The sequence below is a fragment of the Chrysemys picta genome, chromosome 2, assembly GCF_011386835.1.
Source record: "Chrysemys picta bellii isolate R12L10 chromosome 2, ASM1138683v2, whole genome shotgun sequence".
Lineage (NCBI taxonomy): Eukaryota > Metazoa > Chordata > Testudines > Emydidae > Chrysemys > Chrysemys picta.
Window position 1 is genome coordinate 164,715,688 of NC_088792.1, and position 26,856 is coordinate 164,742,543.

General features: G+C 45.7%; 1 protein-coding gene across 4 annotated transcripts; it reads right to left on the reverse strand.

Moving 5' to 3' along the window:
* Positions 1 to 757: 757 nt before the first annotated feature.
* Positions 758 to 26,856, reverse strand: PLAT (plasminogen activator, tissue type). 4 transcript variants are annotated; one of them, XM_065584748.1, is made up of 15 exons: positions 26,758 to 26,856; positions 24,087 to 24,254; positions 13,954 to 14,052; positions 12,908 to 12,947; positions 12,344 to 12,475; positions 9,658 to 9,771; positions 9,103 to 9,277; positions 7,660 to 7,751; positions 7,217 to 7,388; positions 6,753 to 6,838; positions 6,166 to 6,361; positions 4,965 to 5,101; positions 4,749 to 4,889; positions 2,816 to 2,961; positions 758 to 1,925 (listed from the first exon to the last, which is right to left on the reverse strand). In XM_065584748.1, the coding sequence occupies exons 3-15, from the start codon at positions 14,014 to 14,016 to the stop codon at positions 1,767 to 1,769; spliced, it is 1,653 nt and encodes a 550-aa protein (XP_065440820.1). In that variant the 5' UTR covers positions 14,017 to 14,052; positions 24,087 to 24,254; positions 26,758 to 26,856; the 3' UTR covers positions 758 to 1,766. The 4 variants fall into 4 exon arrangements, with proteins under 4 accessions (XP_065440820.1, XP_065440821.1, XP_005286526.2 ...); XM_065584749.1 differs by lacking the exon at positions 24,087 to 24,254; XM_005286469.5 differs by lacking the exons at positions 24,087 to 24,254; positions 26,758 to 26,856 and adding an exon at positions 21,248 to 21,395.

Below are 26,856 nucleotides of genomic sequence, written 5' to 3' on the forward strand. Positions count from 1 at the left end.
TCCTTCTAGTAAGCAGAGGAGTACTTGTGGCACCTTAGAGACTAACAAATTTATTAGAGCATAAGCTTTCGTGGACTACAGCCCACTTCTTCAGATGCATATAGAGTGGAATAAATATTGAGGAGATATATATACACACATACAGAGAGCATAAACAGGTGGGAGTTGTCTTAATTGGCCTCTCAGAGTTGGTAAGACAACTCCCACCTGTTTATGCTCTCTGTATGTGTGTATATATATCTCCTCAATATTTATTCCACATATAAATTTGTTAGTCTCTAAGGTGCCACAAGTACTCCTGTTCTTTTTGCGGATACAGACTAACACGGCTGCTACTCTGAAACTTATACTAAGAGTTTTTCCTAATATCTAATCTACATCTCCCTTGCTACAAACAAGCCAATTCCTTCTTGTCTTACCCCTTTGTGGACAGGGTGAACAATCAATTACCATCTTCTTTACATATTTGATAAACCCTTTCAATCTTTCTTCACAGGTCATGTTTATTAAAACTCTTAGCATTTTTGTTGGCTCTCCTCTGGACTCTAATTTCACATCTTTGTTAACATGTGATGCACAGTACTCCAGCTGTGGCCTCGGTGCTGATTAGTGGTACAAGTACTTCCTGTGCCTTACATATTGCACTCCTGTTAATACATCCCAGAATGATGTTTGCCCTTTTTTGCAATGTAAATCAGTCTTTATTACCTCCAAAGTCATTATTAATATAAAGTCTGTCAATGAAAACAAAGCTGAATTCAGAAGACCAATATAGTTTAATATTCCTAGAGATAAGCCTAGGCTTGCCAGAAAGTCAGCATAGTGGTAGGAATTATACTGTCATACAAAAAAACAAAACTGACATTTAAACTTTCCTGTATTTATCTGCATAGTATAAAAATAATCTTTAAAAATGCTGCAGGAGATAAGTGTCACATTAGAAGATTGTTCTGAGCAAGTGGATGGACTCACAATATGTTTGTGCCTATGAGTGAACTGACATCAGGCAGAGTACTCACTTATTCTAGGAATCCCACTGCACAGAACCAGGGTGGTGGTAGAACATGCTCTCATCCTTTGTTTTTCAGTGTGTGTTCACCTTCGGCTATTTCACCTGAGATCACAAAACTTGGTTTCTCTCTTTGCATCCTAAGCTATGATCTTTCACTGTGTCTGCCCCTCTCTCGATTTTCAAGGGCACCTTGGGGAGGTGGGGCTAGTGCCAAATAATCTCAGTATTTTTATTTTAAGAAAATATGGAGGTGGGAGTGGATTTAAACAGCAGCCCATACCCTGAGGTGGGGGTGGAAATGGGACATGGTCCAAGCTCTACAGTGCAGCTACAATCGTGTTTCTCTATACATACTTTGGAGTATAGTGCAAGTGTCATAACCTTACCCTCAGAGAGAGAGAGAGAGAAGATGGCTTCTAGAGTTTAGACTTGTGCCCTTTTTGCCTTCTATATACTCTCACTGCTGTGGGATGCATAGACTCTGCTGTTAGTCCTCGTGGGGGTAGAACTTGCTTTTCATTGTGCCTGTATGACCTGGTGCGCAAACAAACAAAACCCATGACTTCTAATAATCTCTAAAGAGAGAGAAAGTACCTAAAAAATGTATGCCCCGCCCTCCACTCTGCTGCACCCTACAGGTGAGTGATCATAGGGCATCTGTGTAAACAGCAGCTCCTGTCAGCATCCTTAGTACCTCCTGTAAGGGAGGGATGGCGGCATGATTGCAAGGCCTTGAGTAGTTCATTTTCCTCCTTCAGGGTTTCATGTTGTCCTGAATCCAGGCAAAGTAACGAGTCACATTTGTATAGATGCCTGGTGTGTCTTTCCGTCCACAGCCTATTCCCCAGCTGATGATCCCAATCAGATGCATACGATTATCCTTCATACAGACCAGAGGCCCTCCGGAGTCACCCTACAAGGAGAAAGCAGGTTAGTAAGAGGTTCATTCGCTTTCTTTACTTGCTGACTGGATGCTAAGCCTTCCCATATTAGATTCCCCATAGATACTTCCTCTGCACTGCCAAGCTTAGGCTTTGCATAGGGCCTGATCTTCAAAGGTGCCATGCTTCAAGTACAGTCGCTGAAAGCCCCTCTGAAAAACTAGGATCTGTGTTTACTAGGATAGCATCCTACACCCCTTCTGCTATACCAAGGAAAAAGTGAGATCCTAAAACACTTCCCAGCATCATCCCTTTGAAACTCACATGAGGAATCTTTAAAGTACAATAATCCTAGAAGAATCTTGGTCAGGTTTCCCCCCCTCCCCCGCCCCAAACTGTGTAAACTGGTGACACTGTATAATGCTGAGGTATGTAGAGAACATACTCATTAGGGAATCACGGATGCTGATACGTGGGGCTTTGTTTCAGGAACTTTAACTATTTGTGCCCCCCAATTCTGATGCTACTCTCCTTTTTGCCTGTTAGTCTATTCCCATTTCTGTTGGGCAGTACCCTATCCTATCACAGACCCCCCCCCGATGAACACCTCATGTTCTGTTTCTGTAAAGGAAAGTTACAGGAAACCCTGCACCAGGTGGGGTTTCCTGCCCAGCTATTGGTAACATTTCCTGCAGTTTGGGTTTTCAATGCCCATTGTCCTAGGTTTATTTTGGTTAAATGTGGCCTCTTTTCCTAGTTGCTGATGCTGCAAGCTTCGCAGCAAGGGACAGTCTTGCTCCAGAGCCCACCATAGGCTGATGCAGGGCTGCATTTGCTCTGATTTATTGGAGAATAGTGCTTTGTTAGCAACTATTTTCTGGAGGAAACTAGAGGGAACAGGTAGGGACAGAGGTAGGTTTACCTTGCAGGCATCATCCAGTTGCCGGGTGTCCCCTGCACACAGCATGTTCTCAGTGACTGTCTTGTTCAGGTGCTGTGATGTGCAGCGACTAGCTGGAAACAGTCTGACATGACCTTCCTTCAGCCGCTCCGAGTAGAAAGGAGAAACTGCAAGGGAAATGGATGTATTTGGTTGGAGGGGGGGAAGCAGAAGTTCCTTGTAAATGGATAGGTGAAGGGATAGGAAGGGGACTCGGGAGATACTGAGACTTAATGAGGTGTGTGGGGGGAGGAGTGGGGGGGGGAACAGCTGGTTTCTGGCTGGAAGGAGGGTCCTGGGGGTTCACATATCTGCTCCCAGGCCCATTCCAATCCCTCCAGATCCCACTCCCTGGCGCAATGGCAGCTGCTCCAGTCCCTGTGGATCCTGCTGTCACCCCCCCCCCCACACACACACACACACATGAGTTTATGCAGGGGGAGAGCCTACACAGTTTCTATTCCTGGAGCACTACCCCACCTGTCCCCAGATACCTCTGGGGTTTTGCAAGTCACCTTCCCCATTCCAGAACTATCATCAGGGAGAGCAAAGTTTCTAAAGTAGGTACAGAAAAATCTCAACTCTTATCTACTTGAGTCACTTTTAAAATCCATCGGTTTTGTTTTGGCACTGGGAAACTGCTTCGGACCTAGGTGGGACAAGATATGGCTTCTCTCAGCTGGCTGTAGTGTCCTAAATTGCGTCGACTAAAAGCCTTCCATTTCAGCCAAAGCTTTTGTTCGGTAAAATGGTTTGTTACTTGTGTAAAGTTATGGAGTGGGGAGGAAAAGAGGTGGGGGAGGGTATTGTGAACTCTCTGAAAGGGGTTATGGCTTTAGGGGATTTGACTTGCTCTAATGGAAACCAGATGTCCTATTTGTGTACATGCAAACTCGAGCCTATGTAACTGTGTAACTAGATAGGAATGCATTATGGCTCTACTGAACTCAGAAGGGACAAAGCTTTTGTTTTGGGAGGTTAATATCTTGGCCATTTCAAGCTTCATTGGGCTGAAACTTGGCAGAATAGTTATCTGTCAAGTGATTTTTCAGAAACATAAAACTTGATTTCAAATGAGGTTTCACCAAAGGATGATTAAGGATTAGCTTCCTTTAACACTTCGTCACTTAACCCTCTGTTTGTCTTAAAAGTACGCTGATATACGCTTGGAGATATAACTACAGCAGCAGGGAGAGGTCCCAGTTAGAATCTGGGCTCCACTTGCTGGATCCTGCAACAACAGTCAGCCCTTACTTTGAAGGACATGCAATTTATTAAGAGAAAAGATGCAAGAGTAGGGATAACAGGCAATAGGAAGGAGCCAGGGGAGAGAGGAAGAAGATGGCCATAAGAACACTTATTTTCATCAGACAGCAATTTGCATATCTAGATGGATAAACACTTTTTTTTTTTAAAGACAACTAGAAATAATCTAGGTGTGGTTTAGTTGGCTTCTAAACATCTGTTCTTATTGCTGTTTCTCTTGTTCCTGTTCTCTTACTCAGCATCATACAGATAGCACCACTATCTGCAACTGTGCAATAATCCTTGACAGGAGAATTATTTCCAGCCGAATGAGAGTGAGAGAATATTTCTACATGTAAATTGAGAAGAGGAAATGCAGAGTTACGGCTGCCACGTTCCACCTAGCTCATTCGTTGTGCTGGAGTCTTGCACCTCCCAAGATACTTCCAATTGTCTGTAGGTTTCAGACAAGGGACGGTTGTAGCCCACGTGAGGGGAGCTCACAAGGGTGCTACAGGTATAACTCTGGGCAGAACTGATGTGTACAGTCACTGTAATGCTAACTACAGTAGTAGTGATTCCAGGGACCACTTAGTTCTTTTAAAATATGAAGGTGAGGGACAGGAGCCCTGTGGAAGAATCCCTTACATAGGGTACATCATCTCCTTACATTCCTCATGCTTGCCGTAGCCAGAGATCTCACATTCCGTCCAGTCAGGCAGCCGAAGTCCTGGCTCTGGGAGGCAGACAGTGCGGACAGTGTCAGTTTCAATAGCACACTGTTCTGACCCAGACTTCAGCTGTAACAGAACTGAAAAGAAAATGTATAAGAACAGGCTTTGGCTGGTGGTGCAGTTTTTGAACCTGTGGCTAGGATAGTTCTTACCGATATCATTGTCATAAGTTTCTGGGTCAAATTTGCTATGCAGGATGTATTTCTCCACTTGGAATTGCTGCTCGTTCTCCTCAGGGATCATTCGATAGGTCCTACCCAGTACAATCTTTAGACGGTTGACACTAAACCTGGACAATGAAAGAGCTTTGAGTGTCTCCCAGCTTCAACTCCAGAGACCCATCCTTTGAAGGTGTCAGCTGCCCAGCAGGAGCTCAACTTTCTCTCATGTAGAATTGTTACTCCTTACATACCTAGTCAGTCTGGATTTATATTCAGGGCATCCTTGTCTCCCTCATAGCACTGACTATTGCATACAGTGGAAAAGCTCATCTGCTTTCCCCTTCTCTCTCCCCACCCAGTCATGTCTCAGGCTGCCCCAGGTTCTATTCTCATTGCCCTGTATAACAGATTTAGTCTTAGTCTCCTTGAGGTATCTTATGTCCCACAGCTTGTTTGCCTCTCAATCTCCTTTTTTGATGCTGGTCATGTTCATCTTGACCATCTCTTTACTGTAGGACTTCTGATAACTCCAGATGCTTCCTTTGTATTCTCTCTCAGGAAAAAAAAAATCAGATAATCTTTTCTTAAACTCAGTAACTAGAGTAGCGTGCAGGGTTCCAGATGGGGTCTCGATGGAGCCATGCACAGTGGGATAGGGGTCTCCATGACTGTGTAGTTAATTTTCTGTAGAAAGCAGTCACTGCAACATCCCTCCCATTCCCCAGATTTGAGCCTAGCTTAGCAGATGCAGGGTTAACTCACAGAGAATGACATTGTCAGGCAGTTGCGGAGGTTAAACCCCACTATTCCTACACTATAGTTCTTAAGTACAGTAGGCCTACCCAGAGACCACAGCCTCACCTTCCTTCACAGTGCTACTGCTGCAGGAGAGTGCCTTCCTAGCTGCAGCAGTGAGAGAGGTGATGAGGGGACCTTTGTATCTATTTAAGCTGTCCTACATCCCCAAAGGTGGTGGTGGGGAGGAGGATCTTATTCCATAGCTGGGAAAGTAATGTAGGGAGTAAGAGGTTCTGAAGGGCACAGTTACTCATCTCGCCTCCCTCTGCATGCAGCAGCTCCCACCGTGGCTCAGTGTCTCGGTAGTCAGGGCACTGAGATCTCATATTACTGCAATAGGGAGACCCAGTATCTAGTCCCTGTGGCAGAGGCGCTAATTGGATTCTTCTCTCACCTCTCCTGGAAACAATGGGCAGCTGACAGGACCCAGCAGGAGTTGATCAGGATTCCTCCACACAGGAAATGCTCCCCAGTCGCTCGCCGATACCTGGCAAAAATGGCAGCCTGCCACGGGTGGGAGGTGATGTCTGCATAGAGGCCGCCTTTAATTCGGAACTGGGCCACTTTGTGCTGCCGTAGGCCACACGTGGCTGTGGATGACAAACACAGAAATAGGCTTTGTGCTGTGGCCCTTATTCTGCTCTCTCATGGGCTAAAAGGTCTCTATGTGCTTAGCATCTGCTGAAGTAGCACTGAACACAATGCTGTTGATGACCTGATTTCTGTTACCCCCTGGAAACCTGGCACACAGGCAGGAAAGAGAGCAAGGAAGCCCTGCCTGTGCCCCCCATTCTGCTGCCTTCCTTGCAAGTCTGGAAGAGACACCTGTGTGGAGCCACAGACTCCCCTGCTGCTCTGCCACAGCTGCAATCCAGCTCTTACTTACTGAAAGGGGCTTGAGTGTGACAGTAGCAAGAAGCATATCAGTGGGGATTCAAAGGAAGAGAAGACAGGGAGAGCAAGTGTGGGGATGTCTCTTACAGCAGACAGGCACGTCGCAGTATTCCCACTTTGGCTGGCCTGCCTCCAGCACGTGGCACCATGGCCTGGAGTCATTGTCAGGGTTTCTGGAACACAAAAAAGGGGCAGATGTTTCAGCTGCTCACACTCCCATTGGACCTGTAGAGAGCCCGGTGGAGGAGGGGACAATGGAAAAAAGCATTGTTTTCCAAAAACCGTCTGTATCCTTCGAGTGTAACTTAGGGACAAGGCCATCTTGTGAGCTTTCACTGGAGGATACCAGAGCTGTGCCTAGTAGTATCTGCAGAAAACTGCGTGCATGGAGTGACATCACATAGATAATCACTCTATGGCCAGGCTGCATGTTCCCTGCAGTACTGTGTATCCCCTATGTCCTAATTCACATGACAGGTCAGAGCTGCACCTTAGGGAGAATGGGGCAAGGGAGGTTCCTTTTAAAAACTGTGAATTAACTCCCTACCTACCGGCAGAAATTGTGGCTCCCGAGACCCAGCTGTTGGGCATTGACCAGCCAAGCTGTGTAGAATTTGTTGGCAATGATTTTGGAGTCCCATCTCAGACAGGCGGCACCGGAGCTGGTAGTGCTGTGGCTGCCCCGGTACTCTATGCCCGTCCCAGAAAAACAGTCGTCCTTTCCTGCAACAAGAAATCTGCAGATTAACTGATTAGTACCAGCTGCTAACTGTTCCCAGCATCACCACCTCAGCTGTTTATATAGTGCATCAACTAATAATCACCACTACATCAGTAAGACTGCTGATGTCTGTGCCTTTTCAGCCAGAAAGGTTAGAAGCTTAAATATAGTTTAAAGTGCTCAATTCTGCAGACTATGGAAATGTTTGTGGGCCCAGGGAACCCTTAAAAATCTAGTCTCCACAGCAGGTATCCCCTCTGCCCCTGCACATACCTTTAAAGCAAGCAGGTGTGCTGCAGTATTCCCAGGTATACTGCCCCCCTTTGTAGACATGGCACCAGGGTTTGGAGTCCTCATCTGGGTTCCTGAGAGAGATGGTAACATTGTGTATATAACTCCATACCAATGCACAGTCCAGCCCTTGCAGTCTAACTGAGTAACTTGAGGAATGTTGATTGTTACATGGAAGGCAGGAGTAGTAGAGTGTTGTTTGTAGCTTGCGCGTGTGCAGTGCTGAAGCTGAGAGCACTAGGGATTGGGTTATTTAAGGAGGTTTTGGAGAGGCAGGTTGTGGTTAGGTAGATTGGTTCAGGAAGGGGGTTTCAGGTACAGAGGCAAGGGTGCGAGAAAGGAACAAAGGGGGTGATTAGATATGCAGCTTGAAGCAGAGTGAAATTCCCTGTGGGAGAGCCAGAATGTAGGGCCCAGGAAGGAAGTAGCTTCCTGGCCCCTTTCCACATACAGTCCCCGCTTCATCATGGTACTGTTACAGGGAAACCCTGTCATGGGCAACCTCAGCAGATCAGGTGTGACCTTCCTTAGTTTCCCCTTCATCTGCTCATGCAAAGAATGATTGTCTTTTTCAGTACCAAATTCAAACCCTTTTATTCACATGAAGTGCCACAGACCCCGTATGCTAAACACAGTTCCTCCCAAAACCCCAAAGCAAAACAAGGTTACAGCAGCTCTTCAGTCATGTGCCAAGGTCACCATTCCCAGGTCACCCACCCGAGAACCATTAGTCACTCTGTTCCCGTTCATTGTGAGCCTGCTTCAGGACCCATCTCCAGGCCACCACCCTGAGAGTTCCAAGACACACTTCTCTCCCATCAGTGTTCTCCAGTAACCCCACGTCAGGTCACCCATGAGAGGGCCTCCCCACAGTGTTATACGCCCTCACACTTCATCACCAGTGAGTCCTACCCCTGCTCCTGTGGACCATCCGCAGCCTCTTGCTTCTGAGCCCAGCTTACACTGACTAAGCTGATTCTTCTCATTCCTAGGGGTTTCTTCACAAAATTTCCTGCAACTTGGCAGGGTTCCGAAGCAATAGCTAGTCCTCTCAACAGCTTACCTCAGCACTTATTGCTGGCAACTCACAATTACTGCTCTGCTTCATCTCTTCTCCTCAGACAACTCTCTGCTGCTCCATTTGTCTCCCTTCTATTCTCAGGCAACTCTCACCTGCCCCTTTATGGGCCTAGATGCCTTCTCTTAAACCCAGTTGGGAGGCATATAACCAGTCAGAGCTGCACTGGACCCTGCTTCCTCTTAGAGGGGCCAGTCACCCTGTGCTAGGTCCCCTACGCTGCATACAATCTTCCTCCACCCCATGCTATACGTAGCACTGTGATCCTCCCCCCTGCACATACACACAGCACCACACATTGTATACCCCCATCACTACAAGGGCAGCTCCTTTCCCTTGCCTCTCACCTGCAGTAGTTGTGATTGCCAAGTCCCAGTTGAGCAGCATCTGGTCTCCGCCCATTGTACTTTTTCTGAGCCAAAGCACTGATATTCCAGTTTAAGCACTCATTCCCACTCTCCGTCATGCTCCACGTCCCCCTGTATGTTACTCCCAAGTCTTTGTAACATGTGACTTCGGTATCTAAGCAACAGGGAAGCAAAATGGTAGCTTCAAACTGGTCCCACATGGACTCTGCTTCCCTCCCGTGAGCTTCTGAGAGCTGTTCCCTTATGGAGGGACCCTAGGTACCACAGTCACTAGCCCAGCATAAATGCCTCAACAGTCCAGACCCCACATGTAGCGGAGGGTCTTCAGCCCTGAGGCTAGACAGTATTTATCTATGGTCAGGCCGCAGCACAGGTATCCTTCCCCCAGATGCAGCCTAAGATCCCCTGTAATATTAGCTCTGAAATAGAGACAGCATAGCTCAGGGCCTGTTACATTGCAGCAACCTCTGGGCAGCCAAACCCTTTGCCATTCCCCCAGCCATATGTAGCTGTACTCACTGCACATGCACTCACCTATCTCACAGTGCTTCCCAGAGAAGCCTTGACGGCACTGGCAGATGAAGTGCAGAGGGGAGTATAATGCCTGCTTGCACTGACCCCCATTGTAGCATTTCTTGTCAGCACATCCTGTCAAGCAAACACAAGCCAGGAAACCTCATTAGATTTCACATCCTCAGGCAGCCATGAATATCTCCCCATCTGAGAAACTGGTATGGCCCAAAAATTAAATGAATACTTTGCTTTAGTTTTAAATAAGGATGATAATATGGAACATGTGAATACATGCAGTACATCTGTTGGAAATGAGTGTCTAGAAATGAAAATTACCACATCTGAGGTGGAAGGAAAACTTAAAGATGTTAATGTGCTCAAATGTTGGGGGGGGCGGAAACCAGGTAATTTTCATCCCAGAATATGGAAAGAACTGGCACGAGACTGCTAGTCGGGTAGCAAGGATTTTGAATACATCTTTTTCTTTGGGGCTAGTACCATATGATGGAGAATACTTAACATCATGCCTATATTTAAGAAGGGGCGGGGGGAAGTGATTGGGTAATTACAGACCTGTTAGTCTGATCTCAGTAGTATTCAAGGCTTTAGAACAAATTGTGAAGGAAAGAATAATTAAATTCATGGATGTAATGGTAAAGGCGATGTAATGCAACATGGGTTTACCAAAGGTAGGTTGTGTCAGACTAACCTGATTTCCTTCTTGGAGAAAATAACTGGTTTTTTTTAAACAAGGGAAGTGCAATAAACTTAATATACCTGGACTTCAGTAAATCATTTGACATGGTACTGCATGGGAAACTGTTAGTTAAATCAGGGAAGATGGGGATCAGTACAAGCATTGTAAAGTGGATAAGGAACTGGCTAAAGGGGAGAGGGCAGTGGGTTGTGCTGAAAGGTGAGTTATCGGACTGGAGGAAGTTATCAGATGAGTTCTCCAGATGAGACCAATGAGGGATTGAGACTAATCTTATTCAATATTATTATTAATGACCTTGGCACAAAACTTGGGCATGTGCTAATGAAATTTGCTGACGATATAGAGTTGGGAGGTATCTTGAGAAGGATTGGAATATTATACAGGAAGAGCTGGATGATCTCGAAGACTGGAGTGACAGAAATGGGATGAAATTCAACCTTACAAAGTACAAGGGTCTAATAAGATTTTCTACTACAAGTTGGGAGCTCATCATTTGGAGGCGACAGATGAGGAGTGACACCCGGCTGTGGGGGTCCCTCACAGGATGACTATGATCTACCAGTGTGATGCAGCTGTGAAAAAGGCAAATTCAATCCTAGGATGTATCAGACAAGTCATTTCCAGTAGAGATAGAGAAGAACTAATGTCATTGTACAAGGTATCCTTGTAAGACCTCATTTGGAATACTGGATACAACGCTGGTCACCCATGATGCAGAGAAGAGTTACTAGGATGATCAGGGGAACAGAGGGCCTGTCTTAGGAAAGGAGATGCAAAGGACTTGACTTGCTTAGTCTAGCAAAAAGAAGGCTGAGAGGGGCTCGGATTACTCTGTATAAAAACATCAAAAAGGGGGTAATTACCAGGGAGGATGAAGAGCTATTTAAACTAAAGGACAATGTGGGGGCACAAACAAATGGATATAAACTGGCCATGAACAAATTCGGGCTGGAAAAAAGACTGTTCCCAGTAGGAGTTATCAGGGCAAACAACTTTAGTTTTAATTGAGGGTTGGACAAATTTATGAGTGATGGTATGATGGGGTTGCTTGTGATGGTAGGGGCAAGACTCAGCAGTCCTAGGGTTCATTTCCAGTTTGTCTTATGTTCCTAAAAGCTCAAGCTTCTGGGTTTCAGCTGGCAACTGGCAGGGATCAAAGGGACTCCCCCTTCCTCTGAAGAATCAGGCCTGGCCAAAGCTAGAAAAGGGACATTGGGCAGAGTGATTCAGGGCTCTGAGGTGGCACCTGTGTATCTGGTGCTTGACTGGCTGGTTCCTGCTCACATGATTAGGGTATCACTGACCCCATATGTGGGTCTGGGAAGGAATTTTCCCCCCAAGTCAGTTTGGCAGAAAGCTTGGGTTTTTTCGCTTTCCTCTGTGGGCCCGGGTCACTTGCCAGGATTATTTGGGTGTATCTCACTTAATCATTTCTCTGCCACTGCAGGGGCCGGAGACATTGGTGAACTTTTATCCCTCCTATTCTCTCCCTGTGGCACACAATAGTGTATTCTCTTGTGGGCTGTATAATTTTTGCTGTAACTGTGGGTGCTGGGTGGTGTTGCTAGTCTGTGATAAATAGGAGGTCAGACTAGATGATCTGTTGATCCCTTTTGGCCATAAACTATGATCTGTGACCTCTCCTGTCAGCCTCCTTACTGCCCCTTTCTCTCTGGCATGTTGCCAGACATATATCTTGTTTCCTGCTGCTGGTCCAGCTTGTACTCACCTCCACCCCTTTCCTCCATCTTCCCCACTCACCTTGGCACATGCTTTGGCTCTTATCTCCACTTACCCCTCTGGCCCAGCCTGCACTCTTACTCCTGCTTCAATGAGTAGGCACATCCTAGTGCATCCATGCAAACCCCAGATTATATGTGCACAATCATCATTCCCTCGAGAGCAGAGTTCCCCTTTCTGTCTAACAGGGCTGAATGCTGGAAATGCAGATGCTCCCCTTTCCCTTCCCAGCTCCTGCTTCATACTCACTTCTGACAGGCACGCTGTGGCAACTACTCCAGCCGTTCTCACACACACAATATTCTACTCTGGCTCCTGCGAGTCGTAGCCAGGTCTCTCTCTGCTGGTAAACCTGTCTGGATGAACGATCTGTGCAAGTGGCTGCAATTGGAGACAGGAAATCCTCCTTAGGAAAAGGCAAATGGGGCTGTCTGACCATAGAGGCTCTGCTCCGCTCCCTTCCCTGGACAGCAGAATGGTCCCCTCTGTTAACAGAGCTCTCTTCCCTTCCCAGGCCAGAGCTGCTTTGTCCCTCTCCCTGCTGTGCTGCTGGATGTAGAATTCTGTGCTCCACAGGCCTCTTTGTGTGTGTGTAGGAGGGGGAAAGATCTTCCTTGTCTTTTGAATTGTGTAAGATATTACAGCATGCTGGGTATGTTCTCCATATCTTCCATGGTCAAATCGCTGTCAGTACAGCCTATGAGAATGGGCATAGTTGGAGCATGAGCCTGGTTTCACTTCCTCAGCACTAGCCTGCTTTGCCTTGCACATCTGCTTAGCCCAAGTTAAATGGGTTTCCTCTCCCCTCCTTACCTTTAGATCTGGCTCCCCGTTTGAGACGCACAAGGAACTCCTGCAAGCAGAGAAAGAGGAAGCCTGAGTGGCTGCTGTCTTAGAGATTCAATTACCAAGTGCTCCCAAAATCTGGACTCCTTTCACCAGGCCCTGCAACCCTGGAGAGCTCTGAGACCCACTCCCACCCTCCCCAATGTGGCATTCCTGGTATTGGGGGGAGTGCCTTAGACACACCTATAATAGTCCAGGATAGCAGGGATCAAGCACAAATTGGCTCAAGTTCCTGGGGTTGTGCATTAAGGATCCTTCCAGTTGTACACAATTTACATGTGCTAACGATCATGCACTATTTCTGTGTAAATGCCAGACATGAGAATTTAGGCAACAGCCCTTCCCCAGGCCCAGAGGTAGAGGGAAAATCGAGTGGAGCCATTAAGGGTCTATGAAATAGAAATACTTCACAAAGAACATCTCTTTAATCTGGTCCCAAGTAACACAAAGCCACACAAATGACTGAAGGGCGGAGGGGCTTGCTAATGAGGAAAGATTAAGAACGAAGAAAGTTAGAATTCGTCTGGATCTACAGTTTGGAGGCCACACAATGTCTGAGGCTAGGGGATATGGGAACCCTCTGCATAAATTCAAAGGGTCAAGTGTAATTGAGGATGATAGGATGGTGTAAGTAAGATTGATGTGGGGAAATCAAGCAAAGGCTGACCATGATGGATCCTTTTCTAACCGTCAGGGGTATCTGGCTGTGGACAGTCACCCAAATAGAGTGATGGAAGGTGCATTGCTTGATACAATTAAAAACTGCCCTGGATAATTCACTGCAGGGAATGATCGCAGCCTGGACCCGGGGCTGAACTTTGGGACCCTCTTACGGCTTTTCTGTCTCTGACTTCTATAACTGTGTAACTCAGTCCCTTCTCCTGACCAGCAGAGACCAATGGAGGCTCCGGCAAGAAGAGAGGAGAGTGCTGCCAGGCCAGGGCTAGGGCGCCAAGGGGTGCCAGGACCCTCCAGGGATCTCCCAGAGTGGCACTGGCATGTTGGCCTCTTACCTGGCACTGCAGAGTGGTGATTGCTGCCATCAGCAGGTAGAGACACAGGAGTTTTCCTTCCATTCTCTGTTTTCCAGTGTTTCCTTCAAATCTCAGAATCTTTAAAAAAAAAAAAAAGGGTGGGGGTGGGGGTGAGCAAGGAGCCTCCAGTGTGAGCAGAGGTTGATATTGTCAAAGCAAACAACAAGGGTTTTTATCCACACAGCTCCCAGTGATTTCCAAAGGGAAGGAGGCTTGCAGGGAGTGGCTAAATCCCTGAGTTGGCTTTGCAATTTGAGAGCCTAAGAGCCTTGGTGTAACTTGGAAGGGCCCCTGACAGTCTGGAACCAGACCCACCTCCCACTGCTTAAAGTGGCAGGGGGAGGAGGGGGGGTTGCAGACCTGGGAGTGGGGAAAAGAATAAAATAAAAGTTGAGCTGCATCATTGAAGGCTGCACTTCATTGTTACCAAAGTTGCTGCTCCCAGGTTATGATAGACCCCCTACTTTTTTCAGACCACTTTAAGCACTGCCACCTCCCATAGGTAAATGGCAGAAACCAAGTTCCTGGGCTCTGGCACTAAGCAGTGCCTGTCTGGCACTACTGGGGATGACATTGGCAAGAGACAAGTCCAGTTTACTTCTCTGCAGGCTGTGGGATTCCAAGGGTGCTTAGTGGCAGCCAAGAACTCTAGACTCGCACAAAAGAAATGGTGACTCCCATATTTGTCTAATAAAACAGACTATAGTGTCAAGAGATGCCAAAACAAGGTGTCTGAAAGAGTAGCAGTGTCTAGGTTGGGGTATCTGCTCTCGGGGGCCCAAGAAACACCCATGCTGAGCAAGAACTTGCTGGTTCCAGTCTAGGTCACAAGTCTGTGTGAGAGGGTTTCCAGATGGAATTAGTAAATTTTTTGCATAGAATCAGAAGCCTGACCACTCCCATCCTTACCCCCCTACACACACATGCTGTCACTCAAAGGATAATGCTGCCTGCTGATGGATTGGTTAGCACTGGGAGAGGGAAAAGGCTGAAGGGCCAACGGGGTGTCTGATAGGGCTGTGGACAGAACTAATCAATTTAAAGCACTAGATCTGTTTTTCAGTATTTTAACCTCCACTCTCTGTAGGGTCTGGACTTTATTTCCACTATCATCCTGCCCCTCTTGCAGGCAGTTGAAAGTAGGTTAGTTGGCTGGGATGCTAGCTTGTGGTCTGGCACTCCATCTCACTTATCCAAGCATGCATTTCTTTCCTTGACTCACTTCCCTGTAGTCAAAACACTCTCTCATTCCCTTTAATCTACCTCAGCAGCTGTCACTTCAGACAAAGTTCTATTCCAGCCCTTATGAGAAATCTTTACATGGTCTGTCCCCCACAACAGTAACCTTGGGAAACAATCTGTTCCTGCACAGTTCATTAGCTCATCTGATGTGATTGAGAGGAAGAATGGACTTAGACCTGTGCCTGCATCCAGCTCTTCCAATGAATACATTACTTTCCTTCTCTCCTTCCCCTGTCCTCTTTCTTACCTGGCTGCTTGGAGCTGCCCAGATCACTACTGCTTACAGTGGGACAATCCGGGCTCTGAGGAGTTCAGTAGTCTTGTGTGTTCCCTGCCCCTTTACTGAGCAGCATTTTCAGCCTCCTTTGGTGACCGACTTAATGGCAGCAACATGAGCTCTGATCTCTGTAGCTCTACTCTGCCATCTCATTCTCTCCAGTATCCCCTCCCCCAGTCTGTTCACAAACAAAGGCAAGAGACAGGCAGTTTTCTTCACTATAGCAGTAGAGAATTACTTTGTGGTTTGGGGAAGTTGCTGGAGAGAGGAGAGAGCCCCATTGAGCACCTTGCGGAAAGCTTTTATAATACAACTTCAGTCCTGAGCAGATTAAAGCATTTTTATATATAAAATTCTCCAGTCCAGACTGATAACATCCATTACTGCCCCTGGATAGAGCCAGGCAGTTTTTATCCTAGCACAAGTAGAACACCCTGGAATAAGGGGTGTAGGCATTGAGGCGCTCTTTGAGGAGATCTGTTCCCCACAGGGGCAGTGCAGCTTTGCTCTGGTCTCATAGCACTACTTTCATCTCAGTGACCATTCCCTACAAAGGCTTCCTTTTTCTTCAGTTAGCTCAGTGACCTCATAGCAATAATAAAAGTTAGGGAAAGGAGGGTATATAAGCAATCTCCTGCAAATCCTGACCTTGAGAGCATGAGCTTAACAACTGCAGGGGGAAGTTCATCATCATTTTCAGAAATGTTACTGAATTCAAGAACTTGTAATAAACCTGACTGTCTAACCAGGAGTCACACTGGGATAATAAAGAGGCTCTATACTAATGTTAAGGGCATGTGGTACAGCAGAGGTTAGGTTACTGAGGAAGGTAGATTAGAATTAGTATACAGTTCATAGGCCTTCCACTCTGGGAGCAAAATAGCACTAAAGGGCACTCCAACACTTTGTTTTTCCACATTTTTGAGCCACAGATGTTAAGGTCCTTCTGATCCTGCATAACACAGGCCAGCAAATTTCACCAAGTGTTTCCTGGATCAAGCCTATAATTAAGTATCAGATATCTGGTTCCAGGTATCATATTTGCCTGGGTTAGATGGTAAATTCCTAGGGACATTCAGTAAAGTGCCATATACTTGCACAGCTCCCTTCAAGTAAGTTATTTTCACCTAAAATCATACTGGGGACATTTTTTTCCAATTGAACAAGGTAGGATATAGTGCCAGAGTGGGAAGACTTCTCAGGAGATTGCTAGTGACGGCCCTCTGTACCCAGCATGTGAGATTTCAGAACCCCCAGTGTTACTGGTGCTGCTGTCAGAAACTAATGATTTTTGTTTTTGTCCAACTGTCATGTAAATAGATTCTCATTACATTGTGACAAGAGCATCATAAAATTAAGGGATTTTGCTTCTGTCTTCTGTTCACAGAATCTCCCAAGAAAGACTCTCAGGGCCCTGGCTTTACAAAATTCATTTTACAAATGGGTCCCTGCTGTATAGCAGGCCTTTTTTATTTATTTATTTATTTATTTTTAAGTGCAGAAACATTTTACAAACAGGCAATGATTCTCAGGAATATGGACATGAATCTGACATAAGCCTCTGAAGTCCCCAGGAGTGCTGTAGCAAACTAGCATCTCTGTCTTTGTTACCCTAAAGTCACAAGACTGTTGATCAAATCTAGTGCCAATTTATTACACAGAAGTCCTCAGGCTGTTGCCTGAAATCAGAGCTATGCTATGACTTTGAATTCTTGCAGATGCTGCAGTATAACCATAACTTGATGTAAATTAGCACCATAGGACCAATGTCACTCTTGCCAGCCAGAGGGAGGCTGCAATTCCTCCTCTTAAAGCAGCACATGAGAATGGAGGTTCTGAAACCTCATTAAGGGAAGTGAAAAGAACAGGAGTACTTGTGGCACCTTAGAGACTAACAAATTTATTAGAGCATAAGCTTTCGTGAAGTGGGCTGTAGTCCACGAAAGCTTATGCTCTAATAAATTTGTTAGTCTCTAAGGTGCCACAAGTACTCCTGTTCTTTTTGCAGATACAGACTAACACGGCTGCTACTCTGAAACCTGTCATTATGTAAGGGAAGTGAGACTTTATTCATCCGAAAGGAAGAATCTCTGACCTAATCCTCCAGCAAGTATCTGTCTGTGGAAGTGTGTCTGCTGAGCCATTTCTTCTGAGGAAATTTAGGATTCCCTGGAAATAAGCCAGTTGTGGCAAAGTCTGAATTTCCTGCAGTAGAACAAAGTATTGGAGCTAACCTGGGTAGTCACCTACCAGGAGCCTGGCTATGTGGAATCAGGTGGAACAGGAGCTTGGATAGGAAAAAGAAGGAATCAGAGATGTTTTTATATCCTGAAAGGTTTTGTATTAAAATCTTGGAGACTGGTATGAGAGGAGAATCTTCCATTTAAAAAGCACCAGAGTTACTTAAAGAAAGAATTAAATATAAAACAAATTCTGTCCCAATTACACTTAGCTTGTTAGTCAGTTTTTAATGTAGTCTACTGTACACTCTAGCAGTGCTGACCTGCAGCTCATATCCTTTAATTTTCTTTGTACCAGATAGTACTTCCTGTATCTCATGGATGTCATCTGATTCCTTTGTTCCAATAACCCTTGCTATTCCTTCCAGCCAGCACCTCTCCAATACACAAAAATGAGTGCATAATCCCCTATCTGTAGCTGTTGGGCAGTTCTGATGTCCAGTGTGCTTGGAAGGCTGGTAACTGATGTTTGCCCAATGTGTGTTGTTAGTCTTATCCCTGGCCTCAGCTGTGCCTTACCCAATCAATCAGAGTGGTCTTAATGATAAGCCCTATCTAGGAAAGCACATGGATTTCTGAAAATATGAGAATGTTTACATGGATAGAAGCAGAGACCTTCTAGCAATAATCTTTTTCGGCTACCTGCCTCTGGCCTAGTTATGCCTGTTGCTTCGGCCCCTGTGACCAGCAAATAGATTCCAAGGCCAGAAGGGGCCATTGTGATCATCTAGTCTCACCTCCTTATATAAAGCAGGCTATAGAACTCCTCCAAAATAATTCCTAGAGAAAATCTTTTAGAAAAACATCCACTTGTGATTTAAAAATTGCCAGTGATGGAGAATCCACCATGACCCTTGGTAAATTAATCCAGTGATAAAATAGAAAGGGCTGGATTTACTGTGCTGACACTTTCGTTCTGTATAAAATACATTAAAGGTAATCCAGGTCATACTATACTTTAATTGATGCTGTCACTTTAAATTTACTCTCTGGCTAGATTCTTATGGAACTCTAAACGGATTAGAATCTGCTTGATTTGTGCAGACCTGGCATATTTAGGTAAATGGGCAAATGTTTTGTTTTGAATGAACTAGTTTCTTGTCTGAAGTTAAGGGTACGTCTTCACTACTCGCCGTATCGGCGGGTAGCAATTGATTTATCCGGGATCGATATATCACGTCTCGTTAAGACGCGATATATCGATCTCTGAACACGCTCACTGTTGGCTCCGGAACTCCAACAGAGCGAGCGGCGGTAGCGCAGTCGACGGGGGAGCCGCGGCCGTCGATCCCGCGCCATGTGGACCCCAGGTAATTCAATCCAAAATACTTCGACTTCAGCTACGCTATTCGCGTAGCTGAAGTTGTGTATCTTGGATCGATTCCCCCTCCATCCCCCAGTATAGACCATCCCTAAGTAGAGAAACAAAGAGGAGGGAGGGGAAAATAGGATGGGGGGGGGGATGAAAGAGGAGGTTGGCTACGATAGGGTGTTTTTAAAATGTTTGGATTGAGGTTTTAAGGAATGTATTAAGTGGTGTGAAGCCCAGAGAGGGTGTGCACTCCAGGATCTCCAGGACCTGCTGTGCTCAGTCTGCACAAACACCTAAGGAGACAGACCCTTTCCTAAAGCATTTACAGTCTGACTAGAGCAAACACCCCCAGGCTGCCTTTTGTAGAAATCAATTAGGAATCAGTGCAGAGGTTAATGGGCTGCACTTTTAGGGATGTCTACACTGCATCTGGAAGCAAGCCTCCCAGCCTGGATCCACAGATTTGTGGTAACAGGTTCATGCTGGCATTCTAAAAATAGCTGTGTAGACAGTGCTTTGATGTTGCAGCTCAGGCTCTCAAGCTACCTTCTTCTCCCCACCACAAGGCTTCAGATTCCAAGCTCCAGCCTGAACCGTAGTGTCTACGCAGCTATTTTTAATGGGCTAGCATGAGTCTGTGGATCCAGACTGGGCGGCTCCCTCCCTCCCAGATACAGTATAGTGCAGACATGCCCTTAGTGCAGCACCATCCCAAGTGCAAACCTCTGCATAACACCAAGTGAGCTGGGTAGCATGTAACTAGTCTATCTGCCTCATGATGCTTTGCCACCCCCCAGAAACACATACTTGGATCCTGGTGCACCTGCTTGATGATATCATGATAACCTTGTGCTAAACAAAGCCGGGGAACAGTTCTGGAGTTAGTGCACCTAAAGCACATGTTGTGTTAGTAGCACAAAACTCATTACCAATCTGGAATCAACACAGCGAAAGGATGCTGCATTCTACAGACACAGCTACATCTCTGCAGATGCCTCAGAAACAAGATTACTTTGAACGTCACATGTTCAGTGTTAATGATTTAAGCATCACAACTCTCCTCAGCAATAGGTAAATAAATGTTACTCCCAATTTAAAGGTGGGGAAAGCAAGACCCATGGAGGTGAAGAGACTCACCCAAGGTCACATTGACAGTCTGAGGCAGAATAGAGATTAAAAGTCAGGAGTCCTGACTCCCAGTTCCATCCTCTTCTCATTAGAACCCATTGCCTTGACTCTGGATTTGGAATCAGTAGCTGTTTGCCATTTGTGCTGATTGTACTTCTCTAAGCTGATTTAGCTCATCAGAGGGGCATAAAGTCCGGGCCTCACTGCCCCTCCTGTCTGCAGGGAGAAAGCGCCTTAGTGCCTTTCTCCCCTTTACTGCCTGCTGAGAGGAGTTGTAGTGCCCCAATCCTGTACTGAGCATTGTGGTGCCTAGTTTCTTACTATTTCTTCCTGTCTGCCACCTCCATAGCCAGGGCATTTATATTTATATCCTATCCCTTCACGGTCTCTGAAATACACCATTCCCTTGACACCTGTGAAGTCTGATTTACCCTTGGGAATTGTTCTGAATATTTGCTGTAGCTCTGGTTGTGTTTGGGAAGAGGAAGAAGCCTAGAGAGCCCATGGAGGCCCCTCTGTCATCCCTGCTTAGACGGGAATCCTGAAGAGAAATGTGCAGTCTGACCTCAGCCCCTCTCATGAATAGGACAAATGATAATGGCACAGCTGGCACTCTCGGTCTTTTGTTGCTTTTGGAAGATTTGTTATATCTGTTCTTTTTATTTATATTACTATTTTCTTTTTTATTTATACTATTCTTTTCTTTTTCTTCTTTTTTATGTACACTATTCTTTTCTTTTTCTCTGTGCAGGGGGCTCCTACCCAAGTGCAGTTCAGTGCCAAAGGCTGTCAGTCCTTTAGCTGCTCTACTTTTCCCTGACTTGGGGTAGCAAGGCTTTCCTGAGAGAACTGGAAAGCATCATCTGTTCCCAACTTCATAATTCTCCCCAGAGGCTGAAAAGAAACAGCTAAGTTAAATTCCACATTCTAAAGCACTGTACATCATGCTAATTAATTAAGAAATAATCATTAATATCAGAAGTGTGACCTTATTTACCCCTGCTCTGATTGCAATACTAAGCCATAGGGGGGAAGGGAAAGACTCTGCACAGACAGGTGCAGAATAACACATACCTTCACTTCTCTTCTGTATTCTGCTGATGGTTTCCTTTCAGTGCAGCCTGGATGTGCTTTGAATATGTCTAAGCTCTGATCTCTCTAAATAGCTCCAGTGTCCTTCTTAAAATGCCAGGCAAGGAGGTGGAGACTTTACAGGGGAAAGGGGGTGGGACTTTTTCACCCAGAGGAAAAGATACACGGTGGTAGGCTGTGGCGATGAGGTCAGGATGGGCTGGGTTAGTTTTTTCCAAAGATGAGGGGGAGGAAGTGCCTGATGAAGTCAGCAGAACACATCCTGGCTCTCATCCAATCAGTATTATTCATGGTCCTGATCAGAAAGCAGTTAGTGACTCCACAGCGTCTCTTTTTGGTACATTCCCTTTTCTCTTGACTCCTTTTGAGAGCCAGGAACAGATCAGATAAGTGCCACTTACAAAGAGAACCTTCATCACGGTTCCAGGAATGGGGGGGGGGGGGAGAAAATCACCCACACAATGCCCCAAGATATACAAAAGTTCATTATTTCCTTGGGCCATCATCTTAACTGGTGCTGTACAAACTATAGAGAAAGACCATGTCCCTCCTCCAGGGAGCTTTCCACACTAAACAAGCAGATGATGCAGTTCAGGCACGTAATGCACCAGGCGTCCGTCTCTGAATGGTGCCTATTCACATCACTTGAAAAAGAGACACCGATCTGTGAGTGGAACAATACCTGCCCTGGCAGTCTTAGAGAGCACAGAGCAGTGTACGGGGGAGAGGACAGGGCAGGAAAGGGTGTGAGGGAGATAACTGGAAGAAGGGGGAGAGTAGACGAGGGCCTCAACAAAATCCCTGAGTCCAAACACAGCGAGAGATATTGGACAAGTTGAATCTAGGTTTGAATTTTGCAGTCTGAGGCCCTGTGCTGGGATAATGTGCTCCTAGCACCGGAGATAAGAGCCTCCATGCACCCAGTCTACCTCCTAGTGGATACTACACTCTCTCAAATGGCCACTTTTCTCTAAAGGTTAGGCCGTTACTCCTTGGGGCAGGGACTGTGTCTTACATGTTTGTGCAGGGCCACCCACATTGATGATGCTCTTAAAATAGAGGCTACCTGATTTTAACAACAGCAGAGGTTTGAATTCTTATTGCCCAGTTCCCTTGTTAACCACTAGGATCTTTATACACCCTGTATCTTTAACACAGAGATTCCTTAGCTTTTCTCTTTGCTCTCAGGAGATTCTTGCTGCCTCATCTGAGATCCTGGATATGCCTCAGCCTTTTAGTGTAGCCCCATATGACTGATTGTCACCAGGTCACATCATTAACACTCAGAGATTAAATTGTCTGGGGAGCTCATTAGGGCTCTTGGGAAATAGACATTGGGTGGGAGGCTCAAGGCTGGAGAGCGTTTTGGGGGGAACTGGGAATAGGAATTTAAGGACCAACAAGTTAAATTATTTTTCATGATTTGAGTCCATCTAAGACTATGACTCTGATCCTTAGAACCAACATCCTAAAACCAGTAATCAATTAAAGCCCTTCAGAAATTCCCATAGGGACAAAGCTGATTTATCCCATTGGAGGAGGGATTGGGTGACAGGACTAAACACGACCTCGAACCTTTCTGTCCCTAACTTCTGATTCCCTGAGGCAGATTGGATTGGGTTGGGTTCAGATCATGAAGATGGAGCATTTGGCTGAAATAGCTGGAAGCAGCATGAACTACAGACTCCTTTCCAGGAAAAGGCCACAATAGGCAACGCTGCTAAAAAGAAAGGAATTGACACTTGGTGGGTTTGCTGTCAGTGATGGATGTGGAGGGGAAAGACTGGAGAGTTTGTAATGCTTTATGAAAACCCTGATGGACTTTTTAGAGCAGGAATGGTTACCCTGCCAAGGCACAGATGAGTTCAGTCCTAGAGAAGCAGTCTGAGAAATTAGCTCTCTTATGAGGAATTGTATACAGTTTAAGGCCAGAAGGGACAATTAGGTCCTCTAGTCTCATCTCCTGCATCAGTAAATACTAATGACTTGAGTATATAAGACAAGGATACTACATATGGGGGGTTATGGAAGCAGAGAAGCTGAGGGGGAGGGGCTTGTCTCAGAAGAGAGGGCGATCTGACATATAGCTTTATAGGTACTACTGTATGTAAGCATGAAGGGCAAAGGACAAGGTGGCAGCCTTAGAGCTGGACACTATGGCATTATCATTGCACACAGGTTTACTCTGATGAGATAATTGCTGCAATAACAGATTTGCGGGAACTATGAAGAAGCTGATTCAATAGGAATCAGATTCCTGCCCTCAACTTCACACTGAAATTACAGTCTGATAGTATGTCCAGGGAAAACAGTGTGTGAAAGGCTTTCACTTTCAGGAAATAGCTCAGTGGTTCTCAGACTTTTGTATTGGTGACCCCTTTCATACAGCAAACCTTTGAGTGCAATCCCCCCCCTTATAAATTAAAAACACTTTTATATTTAACACTATTATAAATGCTGGAGATGAAGTGGGATTTGGGGTGGCAGCTGACAGCTCACGACCCCCCACATCATAACCTCATGATCCCCTGAGGAGTCAGGACTCCCAGTTTGTGAACCCAGGAAATAGCTGGAAAGAGCCCCTGTCAGGCTCTGTGATGAGGGTTACCTGGCACCTTTAGCAAGAGGAAGTGCTGGCCTGGGCATAGTTGGGGAGAAGCAGGGGGACATTGCCCCCCCCAAACTGCAAGCCTCAGGCAGGTGCAAAATTCCCCCCTCCCCATTGGCCTGATTGGAGCTTCCCCCCAGATATAGAAGTCAAACTAAGACTATGCTGGTGAACCTTTGAATTTGGCATGATTTCCATGCAGTGAGGAGATACCTTCCCTCTGAGGCCTTGTCTTCGCTTGACTGGGGCCTTATCACATCCTTCTCTTCATGAGTCACTCACAAAGCAAGTAGCAACGGTGCTGTTGGGCTTGGGTATTAGATCTGTGGGCAGTGATGTAGCATCTGATTGAAGGGCAGCTGGACCATCAATCAGCTGTTGCTGTGAGGGAGAGAAACTGTTTCTGTAGCAGTTTGACAAAAAGGTGACAGAACATGTCTGCTAACTGAGAGGGAAAGGGTACCATTTATTGGGAATTAAAGACAGACACAGGCTATCTGCTGCTGGCATATCTCTGCTTCCAGATTAAAAACAAAACAATTTAGTGAAGCTGGAGTTTGGATTGTTAAAACAAATCAGTAGCTACATGGAAAAAGCATTGAAGGTATTGTGCAGTGTGATAAAAACACAGTTCAGAAAGCCAAGGAATGGTCAGTTAACGTAAAGTTTAAGAACAAATATTGGAAAGTATGGAAATGTCCAGGTAGGGGCACTTAGAGACCTGGGTGCAGGGCTGGAATTTCTAATTGCAAAGACAAGCACAAAGAAAACTCTCTTTTTTCTCATAACCTTTCAAGTCAGTTTTATACATTAGAAAGAAGCAAAATAAAAACAAGCAAAAAGGCCCATCCCAGCTTTCTTCCTGTGTAGTTACCTTCACCTTCATGAAGCTGCAGTACTGGTGGGTGAAATATGGATGAGACACTTTTGTACAGCTTACAAGCTGCCTATCAAGAGTGTAGCTTTATTTCTGGTTTCACATCTCTGTGATGCTTTGTTGTTACTGCATCCTATGATCTTGCCACGTAGAGGCATAATTTTACAATCTTGGCTTCAAAGGTTTGTACACAAAGATATGCCAGTTCTGTGTCTAATGACACCTTTATATTTGGTAGCACGTGCACACTTTAGAAATAATAGAGAAGGCTCTTTTCGGTTCATGAACTAGCAAAGTTTGTATGTCTGTTTCTGTGGTTTGTCTACGTGGTCATCAATAAGTCAGAGTTTTGACAACTATGGTGCCGTAAGAAGACAAGTGTTCTCTTCATGGGACGAATCTGGGTATTAGGGATCGATAATTTTAAAAGCTGTAGTTTTACCTTAACTTTAAACTTGGATAACCGTACTCAGAGAGTTGTTGTTAATGGTTCCCAATCCTGCTGGAAAGGCGTAACGAGTGGGGTTCCGCAGGGGTCTGTTTTGGGACCGGCTCTGTTCAATATCTTCATCAACGACTTAGATATTGGCATAGAAAGTACGCTTATTAAGTTTGCGGATGATACCAAACTGGGAGGGATTGCAACTACCTTGGAGGACAGGGTCATAATTCAAAATGATCTGGACAAATTGGAGAAATGGTCTGAGTTAAACAGGATGAAGTTTAACAAAGACAAATGCAAAGTGCTCCACTTAGGAAGGAAAAATCAATTTCACACATACAGAATGGGAAAAGACTGTCTAGGAAGGAGTACAGCAGAAAGGGATCTAGGGGTTATAGTGGACCACAAGCTAAATATGAGTCAACAGTGTGATGCTGTTGCAAAAAAAGCAAACATGATTCTGGGATGCATTAGCAGGTGTGTTGTGAGCAAGACACGAGAAGTCATTCTTCCGCTCTACTCTGCTCTGGTTAGGCCTCAGCTGGAGTATTGTGTCCAGTTCTGGGCGCCGCATTTTAAAAAAGATGTGGAGAAATTGGAAAGGGTCCAAAGAAGAGCAACAAGAATGATTAAAGGTCTTGAGAACATGACCTATGAAGGAAGGCTGAAAGAACTGGGTTTGTTTAGTTTGGAGAAGAGAAGACTGAGAGGGGACATGATAGCAGTTTTCAGGTATCTAAAAGGGTGTCATGAGGAGGAGGGAGAGAACTTGTTCACCTTAGCCTCTAAGGATAGAACCAGAAACAATGGGTTTAAACTGCAGCAAGGGAGGTCTAGGTTGGACATTAGGAAAAAGTTCCTAACTGTCAGGGTGGTTAAACACTGGAACAAATTGCCTAGGGAGGTTGTGGAATCTCCGTCTCTGGAGATATTTAAGAGTAGGTTAGATAAATGTCTATCAGGGATGGTCTAGACAGTATTTGGTCCTGCCATGCAGGCAGGGGACTGGACTCGATGACCTCTCGAGGTCCCTTCCAGTCCTATAATCTATGATTCTATGATTCTTGGCATTCCAGGATGTGTTTTGGGGGAGGGGTTTAATATGCTTTACCCTTTAAATTATTGACACGAATTAACCTTAACTCCAACTTGATTGAGGTGTTTGTTTGTCTGAGAACCTCCTTAGGTGTTTAAGTCCCTTGTTGTAGTAAATTAAAGCTGTGTAAATTAGATAACACTGACTCTAGACCATATTAGTGGTAATTAGCATATTATGGACTTCTGATTGCTAGACGGCAACAAGATGTTTCCCCGGCTGCACCTGCAGACATCCTAGTGTTCTTTAACCCATCTAGTTCTGCCTAGGTGCTCAGATGGATTATGGACTAAACACATGCAGCTGTACTTCCCCCATTCTGGGGCTGCTGGGAGACAATTCAGCTACTGGGGCAGGCTAGGGCTGCCTTGTGGCAGCTAAGCAATTGCTAAGTTACAGGTCTGCCCTGGATATGCCTCCTCCTGCTTCAATACACCCCCTTCCTCTGTCAGCCCACCTCAGAACTGACCTTGTATCCAAATAGGACTTCTGCAGGGTTGGCATGCGGCTGGTAGAACAGGCTTTGCACTTGGAGGGGTGTGTGCTGTGCGGGGACTGTTCACCAGGG